We start from the raw sequence: 26,611 nt of genomic DNA on the forward strand, positions 1-26,611 counted from the left end.
AATAACGTTTCATATTTTCAAATACTTAATATAATCAATATAATTTTGACTTCTCTTTAATATCTTACATTATAATATAGTCTACAATCTACATAAATATAGCCATACATGAAAACACATCTTTTAAATAAGTGTTAATACCTACATGAAATAATATCCACTGATGAAATCCATAAAGAAACCCAATAATTATAATATACGTTCGAAAATTCAAAAAATACAAAAAATAACTAACAGTACAATAATTACAAGAGCGCGTAAAATGCAATCTAACCCCCACACACTAACTATTGGTTTATTCATTTTAATATGTAAAATCAAAAAATAATAATTTATGGCTTAACGAAATATAAGTGTTATTAAAGTTTTAAAATATAACAGGCAAACAATGTAAGAACTTGCAGCTCGGACAGTCTTTGGCAAGATAATGAAAACAATGTTTTTGTATATTTTCTTGTGCTGTCACGGACTCATCACTCATTGTCCATGGTACCTACTGATTTCTTAGCACTCCCACCCACTGAACTCCATCTGATGTGTACCAGCGCGTCGTAATCCTTCGTTAAACTTAAGGACGTATTTAATAGAACTAATACGAAAATAATTTTTTTTAATATTAATATAAGAAGTGTACACTTACTAACTACGCTAACTACAATAATTTACCAAATTATTCTTAATATTACTAAAACTAATTACATGGATTACACATTTACACGTCTTACAAATGGGGTTCTGTCTGGTCGTCTTCGTATATACCTATACCCTATATACTGACCTGAGGCTTCTATAAGTCCAACCGCGGGATTCAGTTGATTCCAACTCGTCCGGTCAAGTCGTCAAGTACATCAATGTAAGTACATACATAGGTATATCTAATTACGAAATATATGTTGATACAACTGTATGCAATGTGTACTCACTGCAACAGTGAACAACTTGAAGTTTTGTCAAAACAGTTATTGCAGAGTAGGTACAGGATTAAATCTTAAATTTTACAGATATAACTCATATAAGACAGGTTATTTGGACGGATATAAATAAATTATGGAAATAATATGATACAATAAAAAGCTTATTATAATATGATTGTCAACGCATTGTATCTAAGATAAATCATGGATTGGTGTACGTTGACGAATAACTATGAAAGTAGCCACCTACCTACGCCTATTATTTATCACCAATATTGTTTTAATATAAATATCAAAATACCTATATTGTATTTATAATGTAGTACCTATTATCAACACGCTCATTACTTTTCAAAGCGTATCTCGATTTTCCAATTTTCAACAAAACGTTCACAATTCAACAACAAGTTATTTTACCTGGGTAGTTATAGGTAAAATGAGATAAATACCTACTTAGTTTAGTGGGTATATCTATACTTAAAACAACATGGGAAGTAAATCTGCTCATTCTGCTCTGATTTTGACGTTGAGTGAACGCCGCCATTGAGTAGGTCACTATATATACTTAATGGATGTGCTAAATTTGAATACAACGATAGACCATTGCATAATTTGAAAAACAATTCTGTGTGGAAAAAACGGTCAGTAGAAACTTATATTTTATAGTATATTTACACACCTAACTATTTATTACATATTACTTATTTACTATTAGTAAGTACCCTTCTATAAAGGTAGGTTGAATTAAATTGTGCTAAAAACATCAAATGTATCATACACTTTCGGTACCCAAAGTTAATAATTTTTAAATTAGGTAATATCTACGTAGGTACCTGTACCGCGAGCAGAACGGCTCATGGTATAAATAGCTTAAAATCAATCTAAATTTTAATAAAATGTCATTGTATATATCAAATAATATTTCAGAATTTTTATGAAGGGAGAAAGGAATTCAGCATCCCGGACAGCTTGTATCTACATAAGCAATTGGTCCACTATCAAAAACTAAAAACTTAAAAAAATTGGGAATTTAACTTAAATTAATAAAAAAAAAAAATGTTAACACAATGTAAATATACATGTAGAGCTAATAACCTATGTAGTTGACGGTTCATAAAATAAAAAAATATTCTATGTACTCGAGAAAATTTCAATTGTTCCAAAAGTCAACGCATAATATTTTTTCTCAAGCGTACACCGAAAGTTTAGTTTTCGATGACGGTCGAAGAGTTGGAAAGCGACCTTTTTCCGTCCGGCGGGCGGTAACATGGGAATCCCTATTGTGCCGCCGGGAGGTAAAATGGAAATTCTCAAAAGTGCTGAGCGTAGGTATATCCAATGCACAACCAGACACTGAAATCTATACGACGGTCCTCAAAATACATACACATTTGTCTACACCTTATATTCATATTGTAACCTCCTCGAATGACGAGTTAACATTTTTCCTTCATGAAATCGTTTCCGTAGAATAGGTAGTCCGGTTGTTGCATAAATGGTAGATCCCTGCATTACCTTTGCAGTGATCGAAGAACGTAGAGGCGTGACGAAAAATGGTATATATGTGTGGATCGTGTGGGAAGGTAATTTTAGTCTAGGGCGAAACCTACCATAAAAATGTGAAAAATACATTTAATCAAAACTTTTTTTTAGTCCCCGTAAGAAAAATGTATGAAAAACCGTACATACCTAGTTGTGTTACTTGTAGATATTAGGTAATTTGTTCAACCTTATTAACTATATTATAGGTAGGTAGTCAAATCAAAAAAATACTATACATTTTTTTTGTATGTCAAACATATTTAACAACAAACAAATTTACAAATTTCAACGATGATATTTTGATACGTTAAGTCTAAAAGGATTATAAAAAAATTGCAACTTTTTATCATTGATTCATTTTTAAACAACTGTTAGAACAACCTCAGGGCTAAGAGGAATGTTGTATTAAATATTCAAGCATTTTCCAGACTTTCAAACAGAAATTGTATCTTCAGTTAATAGAAAAACAATTATAACATTCTAAAATATTTTGAAAATTGTAGTATAATTATGTGGTGGACATTTAAAGACACTACATAGTAAACGGTTTTAATTTTTTAATTATAACAAAATAACAAATTTGATTTTATTGACTATCTTTAGGCATATTACTACTGGTTTTATTGGTTTTATTATTTTCCCGATAATTTTGAAAAGTACAGCAGGGAATATTCTACTTTTGACCTCGTATCAACTAGATCCAATTTGCTACCACAAACCACCCTACTTAAAGATCTAAGACTTTTTTACTATATAAAAAGTTTACACAAACATAAAATCATCATTTTAAACAAATAAAATCGAAAACAAAATTTGAATAATGTTAAAACAACTATTGTTACATTAGTATTAATTAGTTTAATGTTTCAATAATAAACCGGAAACCTGTTATTAATTTAGCTATAATCATCAAAAAACTAGCTATTATAACATGTTTTAGTTAGTTTATCGAAAATATTTGGCACCGAAAGTAAAAATCGTTTCGAAAACAATTGTTTGAGAAATTGTCAATGAATTAACGATTTAATTTAGGTTTACTACTTTGATTGTTTGATTTAATGCCAAGAATATGTTTCAAGTAAATCCTTAAGTCTATTTTAATTTTATGAATTATAAAAAATCGAAATATTGGTAAAATATTTATGTGTAATAGTGTAGGTACCTAGCGTTATTTCATTGTTGCAGTAGGATCATATTATGACACATATACTGACATACCTACCTATGTTATTTATTAACAAGTTCCTTTTCCACATCACATAACTAATTTGGCTTTTGTTTTGTAATTTAAATTGATTTATAAATCCCTCTCTTAAAATCAAAAAATATTTGGTAAGTGTGAATCTCAATGTCTATACTTCACACACCCATTTATCAAGCATATTATATTAATTAAACAAGTGTTAACCATGTCAAGTGGATCTGGAAAAAAAGACACAGATACGTTTATGTACTATTGTGTAATATTATTTAACCCCTAGCTTGCGGAATAATTCTAGTTCCGCATTACGTAGGTATATATTATAAGTTATATCTGTGTATGTATCTACTACTAAGTAGTAAATGTGTACAACATTCTTAGGCACCAAATTTAAGAGTATTGAGAAATTTTCTAGAGCTCAAGGTGAGTTGAAATTGACATGGTAAACATCTGTGTTGCTTAATATAGAACACTTATCTAAAATAGAAATGGTAAGAGAAAATATATCGAGAAAATGTTTGACAGAGACTTAGTTCGTGTTTTGGCATGCACCATGGCACTTCTAGAGTCAGGTCATTCATACGTCTCGGTCGAGTTTGAAGTATTCGGAAAAGTACAAGGTAAATTGTTCTTCTCATACTTTTTACAATTAATTCGCACAATATATAGTAAACGCACAATTTACACTTTACAAACGCTAGATACACAAACATGATTATAATATATTTTAAAAATCATTTGTTTTGAATTATTTCGACTTATTAAAAGTAGGAGTTTAATAAAAATTATTAAGTGCGATCAGACAAATAGGTAGTTAATTCAATACATTTAAATTGGTAAAAAAAAATTGGCTATTTATAAATTTAATAATAATCTCACAAATATAACATTTTTCGAGTATATTATTTTATTAATCACTGAATGTGTAACTTGATCATTAGAAATGAACAGTTTAGTGTAAATATAAATATAATATTTTTAAATTGTATTATTAGTTTACACTTTTTATGCCTACTCATTGGATATACAATATAAATGTTGTAACTTGTTAAAAGAGTATACATTTAGGTAATTATTAAAACTTATCATTAAGGAGATACCTAATAATATTCATAATATGATACATTATTAATTAACACAATTATAGCACATCTCATAAGTAGGTATCTAAATTGATTAAAGTTTATGTTAAATTATTTTAATTCCCAAATTTCCACCACCAGCAAAACTGTGCATATTTCATTCAAATAATATTTAATCCACATTAAAGCAACTGTAACTAATACTAAATACAAATTCAATGATTTGCTTCATCTATTTTCATTTGGCCTATACCTACTTAACTGGATATTGGTTCAAAAGTACAAGATCTACTGTCGCCTGTCGGGGATCTTTTTGTCCACATTCCTGAATTTGTCAATCACGTAATTTTGTAGTCTTGTTTATAATTTTTATTTTATATAGACACCTACTTATACTCTTTTGATTATACATGCATACTATTAAAATTTAAAGCTGAAAACAATTGTTATGTTTCTATAATGTTTTTGTTATTTTTTGGAAACTATTATTTGGGGAGAAAAATTGTACTGGGGGATTAGATGATAATAGTACCTTTACTTTAGTATTTTAGAAACTTAAATTCAAAAAATTCCAATGTATTTCTAAAAAAATTGGGAGAAAAAAACTAAATTGTATGCTAAAGTAAAAATATATTTTATTGATTTAAATCATTTAATCATGTTTTTATATGGATATCGGTGCACTATTATGATGTTATTTTAATGGAATTAATATGGAATATTCAAAATTAGGTTATAGTTAAGTATTTACTGTGAAATTGTAGAGAAAATGTGAAGCAAATAAGCTGCTTTTTATCAACAGTTTAAAATAAAATTCCTTTGCTCAATATAATGGTTTTTTGATTGCTGTGATAAACTGATAAATAAAGTAAAATTGCTTTAAAACCATAACCGAACTTTTCAAAAGCACTTCACAATAAGTTATAAAAAAGAACAAGATCCCGAAAACACAAAATTATGTCAGTTCCTATTAAACAATTTAAAAAAAAAATAATTAAACAAACAAAAGTTATTTTCATTTATGCATTGGAATTTTAAGAAATTGTCTACAAAATGTATTAAGAACAACAATTTTGAGAAATAATATAATTAGGTCCTATCTACTGAAATAAACTTGAAACTGATAATGAATAAAAGAAACTAGAGACCAGAGTCTAGAACAATATAAAAGAAAAAATAATTAATTATACTCATTATATTCTTGAGCTTATAAATAAACGTTATTACTATAAAATTAACTGACTGAAAGTCTGCAAAAAATAAAAAATAAAACAACAATGTTTATTAGTTGGCACATAGTTTTTTCATATATATAGGTACTATTGCCAAATATCATTAGTGTAAGTATGCATATTAAATATTTTAACTAACGTTTAGAAAACTAAAATGATTAACATTTGGGTGAAATTGATACTTTTATATCATTTCAATTTAATTAATCTAATCAAAATAATTAGGAAAACTTTCTAAATAATAGAAAAATACTATAAGTGTTATTTTATATAAACTATATTCTATTTTTAATCAAACTTATCTATATAAATAAAAATTAAATGCTTATCGTTAGTAATTGCATAATTTGAGAATGGCTGAACCATTTTCAACAAAAGTTATGTCAATGGACTTTTTGAGACTTGGAGGGTGCTTATAGTATATTTTTCCAACCCCCATAGATAGAAAAAGGATAGTTTAAACATAGTATTTTTTCCAGTTCACGAAAAAAGAATATTTTTTTCATTTATTCAAATGGTTTTTATCGGTTACATATTACATTACAATTGTAATCAGTAGAAATATTCATTGTGTTACAAACATATTTGCAAAAAAAACAAATTTGGCATTGGCAACTGGCAACATCCTAGGTAGGACAATCTTAATAAAAATAATAATAATTACTATAAAAAATTGATATTTAATTTAAATGAAAAAATAAATTTAAAAGCAATTTAATTTTGAAGTTTCTAAGTGACTTATTATTTAATGAAGTATGTAGAATTTTAAATGATTAAAACAATATTGTACCTACTAAATATTTGATTTCAAATGCATGTTTATAATTTTATCTTTATTATTTAGGCGTTTACTTCACTAAATATTGCAGAGACAGAAGCACTGAGCTCGATATTGTTGGATGGGTAAAGAACAGTAAAAGAGGCACTATAATGGGCAAAATGCAAGGACCAAAAGCAAATGTTGAAGTAATGTAAGTTATACTGTCACGACTCTGTACAATACAAATAAAATATTTAATACTTTGACATGCATACTAACACTGGGAACACAACACACCTGCAGGACAATTCCTAAAATATTACTTTTTAAAAATTAATATTAAATAATTGTAGGTAAATTTTAACAAAGTTTAATATTATACATTCAATTCAGAATTATGAAAGGAGTTGAGAGTTAGACATCAGGTCCAAAATTTAAATTTAAATACAGTTAACATATAGTAATAAGATAATAGTGATATTAACAAGCCACTCTGCTGTATAGTAGAGTTGAGTATATCACTGAGTAGATGATCACTGTAATAGACGTGTTCAATTTGAATTCAATAATAAATCTTAGTATACAAATAAAAGGTTCTAAGCAAAAACCATGTGTCAGCCTCTATTTCTAAACATAACTATAACTAATAAATTATTTATTTAACTTGGGGGACGGAGTGGCCGAGTGGATAACGCGCCGGTTCGAACCTCAGTCACGGGCAGCACTTCTCTCCGGGCAGTCACGGTGTCTGGAGAGAGAGGCCGCCATTCCCCCAACCAGGCATCGCAGAAACCTATGGGTGCCCACTAGAAATTCTGCCAAACAAACACACACGTGTTCCATAACCCCACAGTAACCCAATAGTCCCAAAAACCCCTGGCTAATAACCACGTAGTTGATGCCATAAACAATTAATAAAAAAAAAAAAAAATATTTATTTAACAACTATTAAATACAGTGGATAAAACTTGTTTCTGAAAAAATCAGCCATAATTATGCAGTATTATTGCTATAAGATTATTAAATCAATAATACCTAATGGTATATACAGAATGATTTTTTTAATCATGATCATCCCCATTTTCTGTTTAATAATACTTTTATTCAAATTCTGATTTTTAGAATTTTCAAATATAAGCTAAAGACCATATTTTCATATTACTGATATTTATTGACTACTTAAGAAATGTTCTTTGGCAGAACAATAACTTTTATTTTTCAAATGAGAACCACCCTTCTTTTTTACTGCCAATTATTTAGCGGGTGGTCTACTAGAAAATTTTAATAAGTAGTTAGACTTTTTAATTACTGGTTTTGGGTAAATATTCATGTTTTTAGTAACTTTTTTTTAATTTTTCCTGATTATTTTGAAAAAAAAAGGATTTATTTTTATTTTGGAGCTTCTTAACTAGATCTTACTTGATAACAGAAACAACTCTGAAAAATATAAATTAGCTTCAAACCTTTTGTCAGCTAATTTGTTCAGGCTAATCATAACTAGAGAAAATTTGTGGGGTGGGTGATCAATTTTTAATTTACAGTTAAGAAACTTGCGTTGAACACGTTCAATTTCATTTCATACCACAAGAGGTGTCTGGATCCCACATAACGGCTCCATATTTCAAAATTGACCTCACAGAGGCACCTTATAAATATTTCCTAGTAATTACTAATTCAAATTAATAACAAATTAATTTATAAAACAAATATATTCACCACTCTACTCAAAATATAAAATGTTAAACACTTTTTTTTTAAAAAACTTACAAACAAAAAACTCGTAAAATAGAAAAACTAAATTTTTATTATAATTAGATAAAAAATGCTTTTATTTCTTTGCTAGTTTATGGTGCAAATAAAATATTTAAAATGTACCAAATACTTTAGGTCATACACCAGATTCTAGAATCAGTGCATGTTTTTGAAGTTTTTTTTTATGTGGCATTCCAACACACATTGAGTTAATTTTTCCAATAACATGTGTTATTATATATTTTTTAATGCATTTCAATTATAAAATTGTGATCCCACTGGCCACGGCATTGTGACAAAAATATCTCCCTTTTCTGTTCACATTAAACAACTTTGCCACATGCATGAAAAGGTTGGAGTTTTATTATAAATTATGTACCATTAGTTTTATTATGCACTTTATAATAATTTATAATGATATGTACGCTGTAGTGTGGTGATGTTTTTGCTATTCTAATATTACACAATATATATTATAGACATAATATGTTAATGGTATATTGGTATCAATGACTCTGGGTAGACTTTATAGGAGAAAATAATATGAAAGAAAACTATTAATTTTAGAAAATTTGAATTTATGCATGCCCTCAAAATAAATAATATGAAAACCCCAAATAGTTTTTAAGTAGATATATCTATTAAATCAGCAAACTTATGAAACTTATATCATTTAGAAAAGTATAAACACACAATATACTTAATATTTAATTACAGGATCGCATGGTTGTCAAATGAAGGAAGTCCCGGAAGTAAAATTGAGCGATGTGATCTAATGAACTTCGAATATTTGGCAAGGAAAGAGTTCAATGGATTTAGCATAAGATTTTAAACATCCTTAAAAAGTAATATTTTATTAACGCAGGTATTGTAAAATACAGGAAAGCTATAAAAACACTAAAATATTGGTGTAAAAAAAAGACATGCACATATTGTTAAAATTTTTATACATAATTTATTATTTTTAAAAATCGATACTAGCTCGAAAGGCAAATACATAATACATAATATTTTATAATGTAAATCAAGTTGCTTAAATATTATAATGTATTAGAAAAATGAATAAAGTAAACTATTGGTATAACAAACTATTTAAAATAATATGTAATAAGTATTGTAAATACACATCTTAAACTCTAGGAATTTTGAAAATAAAAATATTTACAAATTTTTAACTTTGCAATTTTATTATACTTTATTTATTATAGTATACTCATACACACTATATGTAATTCTAAGCAACCATTTTTTTTAGAATTATGTTCTATAAACTTGTCTTTGAAGTAAATGAACATGAATAAAACAGATAGTTAAATGTTATATATATATGTATATATAAAAAAAGACTTTTAAATTATAGAGTTTATTAATGGCAAAACAAAATTTACTATACAATATTTGTTTTCAAATAACCTCAATAAATGTTTTTACACATGTATAAAAGGTGACCCAGAATCGTTGTTTATATCTGCATCGAAAAAAAAATGTATACATTTTAAAACAGGTTTCATAATCTGATTTAAGTGTGAGAAAATATAAAACCATTTTCTTAGAATTATGTTCTTTAAATTTGTGGTTAAAGAACAAGGAGAAAACAGATAGTTAAATGATATAGTATATATATAAATATATAAAAGACATTTAAATTATAAAGTTTATTAATGGCAAAACAAAATTTACTATACAATATTTGTTTTAAAATAGTCTCAATATTTTTTTTTTACATATGTTTGGAAGGTGACCCAGAATCGTTGTTTATATCTGCATAAAAAAAAAAAAATGTATACATTTTAAAACAGGTTTCATAAATTGATATTTTAAGTGTAAGAAAATATAAATCCAGATATTCTTTAAAAATGAACAATATTCTTTTTACTTGAGATCTATTTGGTTTATATTAATGAGGAAAACTATAAACTAAAATTCACAATATTTCTACTATGTAAAAATTATGAAACGTGTTCATGTTAAATGTTTATTTTAGACTATTAAACAAGAACATTATATTATCTTAATTATAATAAATTATCAGTAACACATACAAATTCATTAAGAAAATAATAATCTATTAAAAATGAATTTTTAGATATGATATTATAATATAATGGTTAATAATTATTAATTAGTCTATATTCTATAGGTAATAATTAATAGTTGATAATCACAATATATTTAGTAAAATAACATTATATTATATAAGTTTATATCAGTAATTAATAACTTAATACTTATCATAATATGTCACATACAAAATATTGTTTACTATGAATCATTGTTAACGATAAAAATAGAGTGGATATTGAATATATCATGAATTAAACTAAAGAGGATATTTTAAAGTAATAAATGTATTACTGTGTCAGCGGTTTTATTTGAGTAGGACAGACATGTATTGGTTAAACCCTAACTTCTAAAAAAGTTCTCAAATTGGCCGCTAATTGGACTGAAGAGACCAAAATGATCCCTGTTAGATCAATATCAACTGTAATTAGTAAAGCCTTAAATAGACTAACAATGGTTGACAGTTAGTCAATTCATAAATATGTTCAATGAAATTTTCTCTTCTGCCTTTTTGAGATATTATGTTCTCACATATTGTAACTTGTAAGACATGTAATAAATCATAACCAGGGCATGGATCTTATAGCAAATACAAATTTTCTAGAATATTCCAAAAATAGCTAAATTTAAATGAATAGAAAACACATTTTTTTAAATCAGGTATCATTAAAAATATAAGAAAACACTTGTATTTATCATCTTTGTCTTACAAACTTACAACATTGATGCATACGACAGAAACGATTTTGTGGTTAGTTCAATATTAAAATGAGTTAACACCTGGTATAAAAATTAAAGCTGATAACATTATCTGTGTTGGTATATTGGTTTATTATAATATTTTAATTATTAAGTGAATTATGAGTTACGACTTATGAGCATTTCTATAATGTAATATTTTATACACTATAATACACAACAAAAAACCAAAGAATTAACACTGATAATGTTCTAAAATGTATTTATTTATAATTAAATACGGTACAAGCCCGATTACATATCTTAAATTTAAATACATGTAAGTATACTTCAAGTTTGATAATAGGTCAATTCATTCCAATATTAAAACTAATAACACATATTAGGTTCAGCAAAACACAACATTAGTGTGACAAATTAGCTATGCTGTATGTTTTTAAGCAAAGACATTAGCGGATTATTTCTCTTAAGCAGAATTGTGTATCAAAATGTCAAAACATATCCCCTGTTTCTCTACTTAATTTACCTAAGTCTTTATAAATAAATAATTGTGTTTATAGATGATAAAACATGATTCAATATTTATTCTTTATAGATTTTTGAAAAGTACTATTTTTCTGAACACAAAATATTAAGTTCACATATTTTAAAATCACAAATCAATACCACTTTGCATTATCTATAATATTGAATAGTAAAATTGTGTGCAGTAAAATGTATGTAAAAAAAATTCTAAAAAAATTTAAATATTCATAAATATTATTTAGTCAATGATAAAATAATCACCCTGTATATATCATTGACTAGTTTAATAATTCATTTTAAACAAATTAATCTTATTTTAATTACGAAGTAAATCATCAATGTAAAACTTACCACTTTTATTAGATTTTTGTTTACGGTATTTAGCAGCAGGTCCCCAAATACGAACAGTACAATCATCCGAAACTGATGCAAGCATTTGATGATAAACTGGGTTCCAACTAACACATGTAACTGCTCTTGTATGACCAGTTAATGTTGCTATTGGTAGTTCATGCTTAATATGCCACAAATATACTTTGTTATCTATAAAAAAATATTATTTTTATCATATACTGATTGTATATAATGACAGTACCAGTTACCTTCACTTCCACTAGCAATAAAATCATGATTAACACCGCCAAAACAACTATGTATAGAAAAATGGCCCTGTGTAACTCCTTGAAATTTTCTTACTAAACACTTATCTTGGAGATCCCATAAATGAACACCTTGTGAAACAACATTTAGGAGAGCAAGACGATCAGTTTTATTAACTGTGAATGACATTATAGGATGATCTTCTTGTATTCTATTTGAACATTTTAAACATGGTCCATATTAAGACAGACATTCAAAATGTATGGGCATTGCTTTACTCACAAATTTTGATCACTTAGCTCATCGAAATTGTATGAACGAATTCGTTGACGTGTGTCTGCTGCTAACACAGTTTTTCCATCAGATCGACACCAAAGACAATTTACACGAACACCTTCCCATGAATCTAATACAGAACCTTCTAAATCCTACAATTTATTTATAATTTAGTTCAAATTATTTTCAAAGCTTATATACAAGTAAGTTGATTATTTATTTATGTATAATTACACATTGATAAAATTGTCCTCGGATTCCTCCACAGACAAATTTTTGGCCATCTTTATGCCAAGAACAAGCAGTCAATGAGTCGTCTGATGAATGTGAGAGTTTTAACCTCAAAACACCAGTACTAACATTCCATACCCATAAGTCGGGACAGTCTTCTGGCCCACAAGCCATGAGAAGTTCGCCATCTGGAGACCATGAAAGGTAACTTACTCCATATGAATGGCCATCTAAAGTGATCGATTGTTCTACAGTTAATGTTTCCTGTAAAAAAATAATATATAAGTACATAATAAGCAAAAAAATTTTTTTAGTTCACACACTGGATCAACGTCATATATTATAATAGATGCATCTTTTGAGCCAGTTGCTAATTTTTTTCCATTAGGCGAGAACCGACAGAACCATACTTCATCACAATGTTCAGTCAGTATTTGGACGGTTTCACATGGAATTTGTTCTCTGCAATAAGAACAATTTCTTTTTTTTACACAACTACATAATGATAATATTATTTTAAAACACGAATTACTTACAATGAACACTTATGGTCAGTAAGTAAGGAAACAGTTTCAATGGAATCATCAAATGTTGTATTATGGAATAAACATTGATTTCTTTGCAGTTCTACTGCCTGAGTCAATAACATATGTAATCTAAAATAAGTGGAAAATGATTTAATTATATATAAAAAAATTTATAATAAAATATGTATGTATAAAGTTCATATATTTGTTCTCTATGTAATAACAGGACATTTTTTTGATTAAAAAAATTGATTTTACAAAACATATTTATAACTTATTAATCTAATCTACTAGTGATGAACTGATTAATTATCCTTAAAAAAAAAACTGTTATATCTTTATAGGTTCCCCCTCACTCTAAAATGTTTCATATTACAAAATATTAATTTTGGTATATTTATATTTACAGTAGAAATAGCGAAGTGTCATAACTCATAAGATACAATATGACAGTGTCTAATCTTATTTGAATTAGAAAATGTGATAATTAAATTAAATTTTAGAATGAATATTAAGATGGTTAAAATGTCAATACAAAATCATAATTTAATGTTGTTATTTTTTTAATTATACAACTTATTAAATATCTGCTATGTTATTTGTTTCTAATAATTCAAAAACTAAACAGAAATAGATGTCAAGTCACCAGTCTAGGTTTGTTGTGCAGCTGTGATCTGATAAGTGCGTGAGATTTGATAATAGTCAAGTTTGTATGAGATGTTTTAAACTTATTAATAGCCGTTATTATATACCACTTAGCCATTATATTTCGATTGCATTTTGAAATGTCCATAACTTTTATAATATTTAATATTTATACCTATAGAAGATTTCCATACTTAATGTTTAATGTTTATAGGTTGAACTTAATTATTATATGTTATTATGTTATTTAGGAATTCTGAAACCAAAAATGTTCATGCATTTATATTATTTTGTTAAGGCATCTCTTGGCCAATTTCTTGCTAACCTTTAAGTGAAAACTAAAATGGCCTATTAACCCCTCAATTAGTAATGAACTAATGAATAAAACAACTTGTTGTTAGGTTTTATTTGGGTAATTAGATTTATGGATAGTTAGATTATTGATAAATCTGTACATAAAAAAATGATTAAGAGTGGGAGGCCTCTAGATCAGCATAGGTATATTTCTAAGGGTAGTATAAAGAAGGTTATGTATATATAATTATGAGTAATTTCTCAATTTAGTAAGTTAACTAATTTTTATTAAAAAATTCCAAGCCTTAGAATTGTGTAAATACCTTAAAATTAGTTTAAAAAAAAAAAGTATTGTACATAACAAATTATAATAAAAACCTAATTTTAATTTCAAGTTTCAAGTCTTTACATCGAATATATTTTTTAATTGTGTCAAAATATCCATAAGTTATTGATGAAAATTTTTTATTTTTGTTTAAATATCTATCTAATTTCATCAACATTTGAACTTCACTTACAAAAAAATGTTGACTGTATATATGAAATGTTTAAATTACTATTAGAAAAAATCATGAGGAACCTAACTTAACCTCTATTAAATTTTCAAGCATTTGGTATTTGAATTGAACACTTTTCTATTAACTATGATATAGTCTAATTGTTTTTAAATTTTTACTTCAAACTTGTTCAAAAATATTACTTGAAACAATGAAACCACTTTTAAGGTTGAATATTGGAAAATATTTTGTATTCCATTACTGATTCAGACACATATTTGTTTTTTGATATCAACAACATTATAAAACCAAACACCAATACATGCCTTGCTGCTTATTGTCAACTGAAATTATGACATTGACGATGTTGTATACTATTATACTTTTAAGCCAAGAACTTGTTTATTTATTTCATGTTGTTTTCACCTCATACGTATTAATTTAAGCCATTATTTAAAAAAATTAATACAAAAAAATGCTTCCAGAATACATTTTAAGTTGGTACACACGAAACATGTCCACAGTAAATAATTAAATTGTACAATATAATATTAAAGTAAATTATTATTTACCTTTTGGGTGGGAGCATAATATGTGGGGGCAAAAATTGTTGAATCATATCCATAAGTAGAGTTCTAGATTTATGTCCTTTTCCCTCCCAATTTGCTCTTTTCATTAATTCATCTCGTCCACTACACATCATATAGCTAAAACAATAAGACCAGATAATTAAGAATACATAGTAAATAAAACAAAATAATTAATTATACAAAGAATGATTCAATAGTAACTTTAAAATAATCCAAACCTGCTAAGAATATGAACTTTGTCAATATTGTGTTGCAAAGGTGTCAACTCATTACGCAACACATGTAATGCATCCAAAACTTTACCATCTTCTAAATATTCCAAATACTTTTGTTCACATATCAAAAATTTCATGTCCTTAAAAAAAAATAGGAATATTATTAAAATGGTTAGGTTTAGACAATAATGTTTCAGTGACACTACTATGTTAACAACAGACAAATATTATTAATTGCATAGGTAATATTCATAATGATATTATAAAATAAAAGTAAATTTATAATTAAATTTATAGTGGACATCAACTTAGAAGGGTAACCAAACCTGGCATGAAGAATATTTATTAAAAAAATGTAAAAAAATTAATGAGAGTATAAAATAAATAATCTAAACAAGTTATATATAATATCATTGATTATAAACACTATAGATTGTTCAATGGCCAGTTCTTCGGTGGCGTAAAATAATTACTCTTAGTAGATGGCAAGTCGGCTAGACTACTAGTGATTATAACCATTACCAACCACGCAGTACGCACCCATGGTTTGGGTGGTTTATCTACCAGGAGTAATTATTCTATACCACCAAAAAGGCTAGTGAGCAATCTATAATATTTATAAACAATGATGATATATATAACAGTAAAACATTATTTATTGGACATTTCAAGGTTTGTAATTCTTAAGCATTTCAACATAACTTCTTCGAAATATAATTAATTTTCATTAAAAACATATAGTGAATGCATTTCAAATATAAATAATAAAAATACTTACTGAAAAATATTGGCATGAATTCCCTACCAAAGCTTGAAGTTCATTCAAATCTGCACTGACCTAAAATGTTAGTTATTTTCATTATAGACATAATAGTATTTAACAATATTAATAGTAAAATACATAAAATATTAATTACATATTTTTCATACCATTATGTATTTTAAGTAAATAAAAACAGTTTACAATTAAAGTACTTGCACTAGATAAAAATAAATGTTAATACATACTTTGTGCCATTCACCGTCCATTACATGATGGCGAAATTGAGTGGCAGCAGGATGTTCTAAACGACACCCAGATTCTTGCATTAATACTTCTGCAGTTTGACTAAAATTAAAATTTAAAAAATAGTAAATAGCACGGTAACATTTTTCAATGTTTATTTGATACATTAATTTATTATTAATTGCAATTAACTTGTATTGTACTTAAAAATAGTTGACACAACCATCTGGCCACCAGAAAAACCCTACAATCACCCAAGAAATTCAAACCGTAGTAAAACGAAGACTTGGCTCAAGAAGTGGAGAATCTAAATTAATCAAATCAAATCCTCACCTTTTTCTTTGATCACGAGATCGTCAGCGTTCATATTATAAATTAAAAATTTAGGTCTTATGGTGTACAGAATGTCAGAAACCTCAACTAAGGTACAACCTCAAGGATAAACATAAAACATGAAAAATAGCCTGAGTTGACAAATGTTATTTAATAAAATACAATTAATTACATCAAAATCTATAGTTATACCCCTACAAAAAAAAGAAGACAAGAGGAACTGATAACTGTCAATACTGAACATTGCATATATAGTATTAACCAAAATACTTATAGGACAACCAAAGCCATTGGCAGTGGAACCAGCCTCTAGGAACTCTAGAAAGGCAAACTTAACAATTGACTAACTCGGAATTATTGAGAAACAAGTATAAAAAAAAGTAGAAGTTCAGATCAAACATGTGGAAATTAAAATTTATTTTTGGACAAAGGTGTATGGCAATATCCACTATGATAATTTATACAACATAATGTACAAGTTTGCTTTCTCCAAAAAACTTAATTTACTTATAAAAAAGTGTATAAAAGAAACAAGATATTAAATTAGTGGGGACAATACTATATCAAAGAAGTTTTAAGTAATGACTGGCCTACAACAAGGTGATCCAATTTTACAGTTGTTATTTAACATTGCATCAGAAAAAGTGAAATATAGCATCCAAAGAAATAACAGCAAAGTTTAACAATGGTTAGCACGATAAACCATGCTTAATGTACTAGGATTTGCTGGCGATTTAAATGTACATAGAGAAGATAGATAAACGGTAATACCAAATACAACAACACAAAGTGAAAAATTACTGTCAAGTAATAAACTAAGTAGGAAATAAAGTCATGGAAATAGTGACATGTGAGGATGAAAATTTAACGGTTGAAAACTTTGAGTTTGAAAAACCACTTTTTATATCTAGAAGTAAAAATTACAGAGAATAATGGATTAGTGATAAATTTAATAGGCAATTACATTCATAAAAGGCAAATGCATACTATGCAGTAATCAAATATTTCAAATCAAAGATTTTCTTTAGACCTAGGGAAGAACAAAAGCATGCCTGTATAATAGTCATAGTAAGACCGAAAATAGCTTACAGTCTACAGAAGTCAAGTATGGCTCTTGACAGCACGAGTTGAACAAAAATTAAAGACGTTTGAAAATAAGATGTTAAAAACAATAATGGGTCCATTTTTTATAAAGAGTTCAATTGATGACTAAGAAGAAAAAATATAAAAATAGGGGAAATTTTGTAAGTACCTAAATTAACAAACTACGTGAAGGTACAAAGACTCTTTATTGAATGGAAGGATTATCAGAAGGAAGGAGACCCAGAGAAAAGAAAGAATGGATGGATGGAAATATGAAATAGAGATTCGAAGACTGACTGGGAGGAAAGAATCCAGAACCTTTTGATGGAGAAAATTGGAATACATTTACAGTGGCAACTAAAACTTTTACAAAGTTAAGTTAGCATATCTTAATCAGAGATCAATAGAAGATAATAATGAATTAATATAGCAATAATATAACCTAAACTAACCTAATAAAAATGACGGCTGATCAATTATTTATATTTTCAAAACTATTGTACTTTACATATTGAAATAATTTGGCTTGTCTTGCTTGGTGTATTAATTATGTTCATTTCAAACAAAGTATTATGATTTTTTAATCCATTTAATAGGTATAGTAATATTAAATATCAAGAGCTATCAACTACTAATTAATTTTACTTTAGTGGAATTCCATACACTTATTACTTATGTTTTTATTGACCATTATTCATTAATAATTATCTGTGTTTATTACATTCTAATTAATAAATGCATTATGATACACAAAGAAATACTAATATTATTAAATATTTCACTTTTTGAGTCTATAATTTTAAATAAATGGCAACTCTAAACTTAATATAAGAGTAAAAAACAAGCGTATACACATATCATATTAAAATACATATTATTCATTTCCAACAATATAATTTGTCATCGTGTTATTATTTATCCTACACATAATTATATGAAGAATTGTAAAAACTAAAAGAAAAAAATACATGAATTTCGCCATTAAGACCATTTTAGTAAAATTATTAATCAAAAACAATGTAGTAATTACCATCAACGGAAGAATCTTAAAAAATAAAATATCCATGTGTGAAAATAGCATTACAATTCAATATTATAGAATTATTATATTTTTGGAAAATTACATAATACACTAAAGATAACTACCTAATAAATATTGTCCTTTTGAGGAAATGAACAGACTATTGAACTAATGGACGGAATGTGCATTGTTTTAATATGGTAATGTTTGAATTGCTACCTATGAAATCTAAAATAGCTGTTAGTAGTTAGTACCTTCTACCGGGTCCAACATAAATGTGAACATAGAGTAACACTGATAAAATGTTCTATCGTCACTTTGTGGCAGTATCATCTTAAAAAAATAGCCACCCTAGCTCCCTCTAATTGCACCACTGTTCAAAACTTAACTGTAAATATTGAACCATCAGAGTTATATCACTAAATAAATAGGTATAAATTTGTAGGTACTAGGTACGGCAGAGTATATATTCTAAACACAGTAGGCCAGTGCCTTTTTTATCATTTGATTGTATAAGAAGGTCCATATTCGACTATTTTGTACATTGTACTATTTTATAGGAAATGAAGGTTTGGACTAAATTTAAATTGTGAACGTTCCTAGTATATTTTTAAGTTAATTTTTTAAAAGATAAATAAAAAAGGTCTCATTAGAACTTACTTGAGCCCGATAAGTTTTAAATGTTGACCTATGAGCCGAACGATCTCTTGGCTTGACCTGCCCTTGATGTTACAGCTATTACTTTGTTCCTGATCATCGCCGTTGCCAGTGGCCGAACCATTAACGGTCGAACTGGACGATGGCTGATCCACCGATCCATTGTGTTGCAAACACCCATTGGTTGGCTGCAACATGGTCTCTTCCGTATCCAAGTGCCTTTTCTTACGCGGTGGTGGAACAAGCCCACCGTCATCAGAATCGCCACTCGAGGCCAGTCTTGCTACGCGACGGCAAGATTTAAACGCTTTTCCCTCCTCTACGAAAATCTATTATTGGACTACGACACATCAAATCTAAAATAACGAATGCATCAATAAACATAATATTATATTATTATGTATTCCCGTTTCTTTTTTTATTTATTGCATTTTTACCCTCAACAGCTGTGCGAGATAAACATTAAACATACGCACACTGCAAACACATATGCGCGCGCGCAAACGTACACTCCACACACATACCCACCTTTGTTGTTTTGGATTTCTTCGTCCTTGACAAATCGTTGTATCACTATGCACTGGGGTAACTACTTGACAAGTCTGAAATGGGTGACTAAAACTCAAAATCCCTTAATGTTGTTGCACATGACTACGAAAATGCCTTTAAACTATTAATTAATATTTAATATGGTTGAACTTGGAATTTGCATCTATATCAGAATTATCATTATTAAATAATAATTCCCATTTTCTTTTGGCTTCTTTTTTTTTACACAACACAATTTTATATCAGATGACGGACAATAACAAGTCGTTGAGGAGAAAATAATATTTTATCATGATATTTATTATTTTTTTTATTCACTGATGAACGATTTACTTAACCTCAAAATGATTTCGCTGAATTCAGATTTCAGATTTTAATATTGTTATCATCCACGGGTACGTCCGTGTTATCATCGCATCCTTATTGATAACATGAATAACCAGCACACCTCGGTCATTCCATTATAGAACCATGGACTAGAACCTGGACAGAACCACAGAATAGGAGACTGAACCGCGCATCACTCCATTATTATTATTATTCGTTGGTTGGTATATGAAAACAACACGTCTTGTCTGTGATTATTTTACGCTATTATCAAATGTAATTTAATATCAATTCAATAGGTACCTTGTAAACCTATACATTTTATTTTTAGCCGATTTTAATAAAATAATATGTTAAATTAAATTATTCGTATTGAGTATTTGTGTATTTGTGCGATTGTGTTTGTCTGTCTGATGTGTGTCATATAAAACACAAATCATAATATCGTCAAATCGTTATAATATAATTGCAATTCATTCGTATCTCTTTCGGTCATTTTATTTTACTTGAACGATGTGTAATAATACCAAAGAAGAAGATATTGTTCAAAAATGGGGCTTGCCATTGAAAGAACTATATACATTGGCGCTTAAGTTTTTTAAGGGTAGGTCAAGTTTTATGTAAAAATAATATTCATTCTATAATTTTGAAGTACAATTTTTCTGTGCTTAAATTTTAATACATGACATTTTTAATAACTTAATTGGTATCAAATACAAATATTCATTCCATCTAAATAATATTTTCTGTTTATTTTAATTTTGTAGTATGATTAAATAAATTTCTTCCTAGGTGTTGAGTAACAATCTATTTTCTAAAATAGAAGTATAATATTATGTTGTCTATTATATGGAATTATTGGAGAAGTATTTAGAATCTTATGCTCTTGTTACTCATTACTTAGCTTTGTATTCGTTTAAATATATTTTTATTTTATTAGATAAGCTGGGTAATCTTTCTAATCAACTGTTAATATTTATCCTTTTGCTGAAGTTGCTTCCCTGGGCAATAAATTATTAAATTTGACTTTCTTGAATAGATCACTTAAATTAAATATATTTTGAATATATAAATAGTAACTATCATAATTAATATATTATGTACATTTTAAAATACATGTTTAAGTACAAGTATTATACTTGTTATTAACTGAAAAAAATCAAGTTTTGGGTATTTAGTTGGTATATTTTGGTTATTAATTACTTTATTATTTATTATGTGTAGAAAAAGAAGGCAAAGCCATACATTTTACTTATGATGATAAATTAAAACTTGTCGCATATACACGTCAAGTTAGCCATGGAAAGTTGGATGAATCAAAATTACCACCATTAGGTGTGTTTGATGTTATTGGAAGAGATCGAAGGTAAATAAAAATAATGATACTTTAAGTATTTGTATTTAAGAAAATCATCATATTTTAGATTAGCATGGCAAGCACTTGGTGATATGTCAACAGAGAACTCCATGGTTAATTTTGTTAAATTGGTGAATAAAGAATGTACTTTATTTAAACATACTGTTGAAGCTTATAAAGCTGATTTGATTGAACAAAAACGGATAACGTAACTATCATTTAGTAATGATATAAATATTGTATTCATATAATTTAATTTTTATAATATTTTAGAGATGAAAATATGAAAAAAGAACAGGAAGAACTAGAAAAACAACTTGCATTAATGGAATTAAAACAAAAAGATGAAGAAGATAGATGTAGACAAGAAAATACCAAGTAGTTAAAATAGTTGTACTGTAGATGTCATTAATTTTGTTTGCAGATTCTAATTTAGTATTAATATTTCAGACAACTCATTCAAGAAGCTTTAAATAAACAGACCTATAGCCAGTTCTTAACATATGCTCAAAATCAATTTCCAAACAATCCAGATGAAGTAATAATTTACTGACTAATTTATTTATATATATTTATTAATTGAGTACACATATTTACTATTTTGCTGGTGTATGCATCCTACAGTAACTTAAATGGTGTCGTATGATTCTTCTCGTTAAATTGTTTCTCATTATTTACTCTTATATTTTTATTTTATCATGAGAAAGTGATTTTGCCTGTGACTTGGATCATTAAGATAAACAATAGGTAACAAAGTTATTGATTTAATGCTTAGCTAATATGGTAATTGATTAATATCCACCAAGACACAATAAAAAAGTTACTATTAGGTGTTCAATTTTGCTTTGATCAGGGATGGACAAGATACTCAAAAATTAGTATTGAGATACTAGATACTCGGTACTTACATTTCAAGTATTTAGATACTCAAAATAAAATAAGACACAGATTTTAATTTTATTTACTCACAATTAAGTATATATTTATTGATTAGTTGATAAAGACCACATATTTAATAACTTAATAATAATATTCTACAACACAATTAGTATTATTCGGCTACAGCTTTAGAAAAATCACCTGTAACTACATATTTAATTAATACTGAGATTAAATTATGGTATGCATAAATTTAAATTTGTCACTCCTTTTACACATATTACACTAAAACATTGTCGAACAGTCACGATTTGTATGTACTACTATTAGGTAGGCAAGTGAAAATAATTGTAAACAATTAATTTTTCAAAGTATCACATTAATGTGTTGAGTATCTTTTGATTAAATTGTTTTATGAAATACTTGATACATTGACTAAAAATGTATCGAAATACAAGATACTCAATACTTCATATTATTGTATTGAGATACAAGATACAATTGTAACTAAGATACTGCCCAACCCTGGCTGTGATATAGTTCCGAACAGTGGTGGCTTGCGAGGTCCACATGAGGTGATGCACACAAAAATGTATTAAAAACCTATGTTAGATGGTGAACAATTTTGTTATAGGTATATACCCAAAATAATGACCTACTTATCTAAATTAATTTTTTTAAGCTTTTTACCATAGTAAAATAAAAATAACTTATTACTGACATATTATGCATGAAACATAAGCACAAAATCTTAAAGTAACTATAATTTATAATTTGAGTATACAATAATTATTATACAATTAAAATAAATCAAAAATTACATTTTTAAAAACTTAATCTTTACGTAAATTAATGAACAATGTACAGTGGTGAGTTATCATTTTGTCGATCGACGCAACAGCTCAGTACGATTAAGATAAGTCCGGTGCACACATTAAATGTATTTCAAACAACCATGTATTACTAACTGATGTGTCAATGCATATAATTATTTTTATACGGCCGCCTGGAGCACAACAAATATCTGCAAATTATTTCATCGTTAATAGTCACACTTCTGAACAATAAAAGCTGCGAAAACTTTTTCTATTAATTTTTTTTTTTTTGTTTTATTACAGACCATGTGCATATTTACCAATTATAATTTAGTATAGGATTCTAATAATTTGTTGGGTGGTTCACGTGCTCCTGTGCACCTATATCACCAGCCGCCACTAGTTACAAATGAAGACAATGATGTACTGATGCATCAAGTGATACTGATAATAATGATCATTCAACTGAATGAAATTAGGGTATTCGTATACAAAGTTCATTGTTTTTTGGTATATTTTAAAACTATTGATTGGGTTCTAGAACAATGATTTTTAAAGTTGAAAAAGAGATCAATAACTTAAATATCTATTATACAAAATTAAATTTAATTGTGGACAGTTATTTATTTGGATAAGTGAAGAGCATTTACATTATACACATTTAAACTAAGGTTATTTTCATGGAATGGTAGATCATTCCGTGTTTTTTGTTGATCTTTACAGTGGTTACATAAACAAATTTTAGAGTACATATAGGAGAGTTGTTAATTCTAAGTATAGTATGAAAACCCGAGGAGTAACAAATTTGTTAAATCTCCAACTGCAGAAGTTATAGTGGTAATAAGTTAATGCTGTACTTAACAATTTATTAGAAGTATTTCCGGGTGACTTAAAAGCAATATATTATCCTTGAAGAACTTTTTTAATTACTTGGCATTGATCATCATCATCATCAGCAAAAAAAAAGTAAATAGAGTGTAATTAATTATTAGGTAGTTTAATATGTGACATATTACAGTTATTGGTTAGTAACATACAATAGAAGTACCACATATATAACTATAATAGTTATTAGAAATATATAATATATTATGAAATGATTAAAGAATCTAAACATTATGATATTTATAGCAAGCTGTACTTGTAAGGCAATTACAAGAACAACATTATCATCAGTATATGCAACAGTTACAACAAAACTATGAACCTGGGAAAGAATTGGAGATAACCACTAACTCTGTAACTGTTCCTGGAGATAAAATTATTGAACATGAGAGCATCTGCAATGAGCAATGTGAAAATGGGCAATGTCTTTCTGGAGAATGTATATTTTGAATTGATTTCTTGTACATTCCATTCAATAACTTTTTTTAAAATTATAGGTTCTGTTCAAACATTGTTCCCTGCTTCAATGTGGACAAGAAAAGATATTGATGAATTTAAAGCTAATTTACTGCGGGAAGGTGGAGAAGCTGTTATTAAAGTAAACCACGGAGAAACAGTTACGGTAATCATTTGAATCACTACATGGAATATGTACATTTTACTGTAGACAATTATTAATTGTTTTTTCAACTTTTTTAAAAACTGACTAATACTTATTTTGTGATCCTATAGGTTAGAGTTCCAACAGCTGAAGGCGGCAACTGTGTATTTTGGGAGTTTGCAACTGATGGTCATGACATAGGTTTTGGTGTTTACTTTGAATGGGTTAAACCTAGTACTAGTCAAGTTTCAGTGCATGTATCTGAGAGTGAAGATGATGATTGTGACGACTTGGAAGACGATGATGATGGTAATATCAATCAAGGTATAAATATGTATTATTGAGGGGATTGAAGCACGCGTAATTTCTATACGTTTTAGACCAATAAGCGGTGGTAAATAACACATGGGCTGTCAAATATATATTTTTATTATAATATGTAATTTGTATATGAATTCTGTGGCAGCATATCTAGGCTTTTTAGGAAAGCGATTATCAATTTTAGAGGACGTTAAAATTAAGATATTTTTTTCAAAAATCTCATGATCTAATTGCATTCAATTTTTATTTATTTTGGGCACATCATTTTAAATCAAAAAATAATTCCTAAAGAGCATAGTCTAGAAACTTTTAAATTCAACCATTTATTCAAAATTACAATCAAACTTTAGGAAGTGTGTTTAATTTACAACTGCCTTTAGTAGTTTTTATAGTTATGCAAACAAGAATATATTTAATTTTTGTAATGCATTGACATGTGTGTGCATACAAGAGTTGCATCCAGCGGCGTGAGCAATTCTCAGAAACACACTAATGTCTATTTATTTACTCACTCATACACATAGCGCAAATGTACATGTCATATGAATTTCCTAAATATTACTCCTTAAAATGTGTTATACTCAGCCCCCTTAACTACCAAAAATTCCTGAATATTGAAAATATCATAGATAGATATATTATCAAGGGAGAATATAGTCATTTGGATAAAAAGAAATATAATGTGTTGTGCAAATATAGGTTAAATATATATATATTATGTGAATAATAATTTTTTTAGATTTACTTCATGAATTGGAACAAAATGGTGTTACAATTAACGACATTAAAAAGAGCAATCAGTTGAATCGACCGCCATTGTCAATAATAATACCAGTATACCGAAGAGATTGTCACAAGGAAGTATATGCTGGAAGTCATTTATATCCTGGGGAAGGAGTTTATTTACTTAAATTTGATAACTCCTATAGTTTATGGAGATCAAAAACATTGTATTATAGAATATATTACTCACAATAATATATTAATTTTTGCTCTGTATAAAAAATTCCCACCAACCTATTAGTCAGTTTAAAATTTAATAACCTTTATATTCGGATTTTTTTATCCAAATGATGCTTGAAATAACTTAGCAAAAATATACTACATATTAAAATATGTTTGAATCAATATTCT

The 26,611-nt window shown here is 27.4% G+C and overlaps 3 protein-coding genes across 9 annotated transcripts; 2 read left to right on the forward strand and 1 right to left on the reverse strand.

Moving 5' to 3' along the window:
* The first annotated feature begins 4,166 nt into the window (after positions 1-4,166).
* LOC111036013 (acylphosphatase-2) lies at positions 4,167-9,658 on the forward strand. Its single transcript, XM_022317884.1, has 3 exons — positions 4,167-4,277; positions 6,816-6,942; positions 9,201-9,658. Exons 1-3 carry the CDS (start codon positions 4,172-4,174, stop codon positions 9,313-9,315), a joined length of 348 nt encoding a protein of 115 aa, XP_022173576.1. The 5' UTR covers positions 4,167-4,171; the 3' UTR covers positions 9,316-9,658.
* Positions 9,659-9,783: 125 nt separating this feature from the next.
* Positions 9,784-20,606, reverse strand: LOC111036011 (WD repeat-containing protein 26). Of its 5 annotated transcripts, none has more exons than XM_022317876.1 (13): positions 20,272-20,606; positions 19,747-20,099; positions 16,652-16,751; positions 16,422-16,481; positions 15,647-15,783; positions 15,411-15,545; positions 13,412-13,531; positions 13,199-13,355; positions 12,879-13,139; positions 12,651-12,796; positions 12,371-12,579; positions 12,120-12,311; positions 9,908-10,244 (listed from the first exon to the last, which is right to left on the reverse strand). In XM_022317876.1, the coding sequence occupies exons 2-13, from the start codon at positions 19,938-19,940 to the stop codon at positions 10,204-10,206; spliced, it is 1,752 nt and encodes a 583-aa protein (XP_022173568.1). In that variant the 5' UTR covers positions 19,941-20,099; positions 20,272-20,606; the 3' UTR covers positions 9,908-10,203. The 5 variants fall into 5 exon arrangements, with proteins under 5 accessions (XP_022173569.1, XP_022173568.1, XP_022173570.1 ...); XM_022317878.1 differs by lacking the exon at positions 20,272-20,606 and adding an exon at positions 20,181-20,251; XM_022317877.1 differs by lacking the exon at positions 20,272-20,606 and having other exon boundaries at positions 9,784-9,951; positions 19,747-20,229.
* Positions 20,607-20,722: 116 nt separating this feature from the next.
* Positions 20,723-26,611, forward strand: LOC111036012 (Golgi resident protein GCP60). Of its 3 annotated transcripts, none has more exons than XM_022317883.1 (9): positions 20,723-20,839; positions 21,844-21,985; positions 22,044-22,184; positions 22,250-22,354; positions 22,427-22,514; positions 24,802-24,994; positions 25,053-25,177; positions 25,288-25,480; positions 26,217-26,611. In XM_022317883.1, exons 3-9 carry the CDS (start codon positions 22,069-22,071, stop codon positions 26,453-26,455), a joined length of 1,059 nt encoding a protein of 352 aa, XP_022173575.1. In that variant the 5' UTR covers positions 20,723-20,839; positions 21,844-21,985; positions 22,044-22,068; the 3' UTR covers positions 26,456-26,611. The 3 variants fall into 3 exon arrangements, with proteins under 3 accessions (XP_022173575.1, XP_022173573.1, XP_022173574.1); XM_022317881.1 differs by lacking the exon at positions 20,723-20,839 and adding an exon at positions 20,849-21,223; XM_022317882.1 differs by lacking the exon at positions 20,723-20,839 and adding an exon at positions 20,850-21,223 and having other exon boundaries at positions 25,288-25,465.

The sequence above is a fragment of the Myzus persicae genome, unplaced genomic scaffold (genome assembly GCF_001856785.1).
Source record: "Myzus persicae strain clone G006 unplaced genomic scaffold, MPER_G0061.0, whole genome shotgun sequence".
NCBI lineage: Eukaryota > Metazoa > Arthropoda > Insecta > Hemiptera > Aphididae > Myzus > Myzus persicae.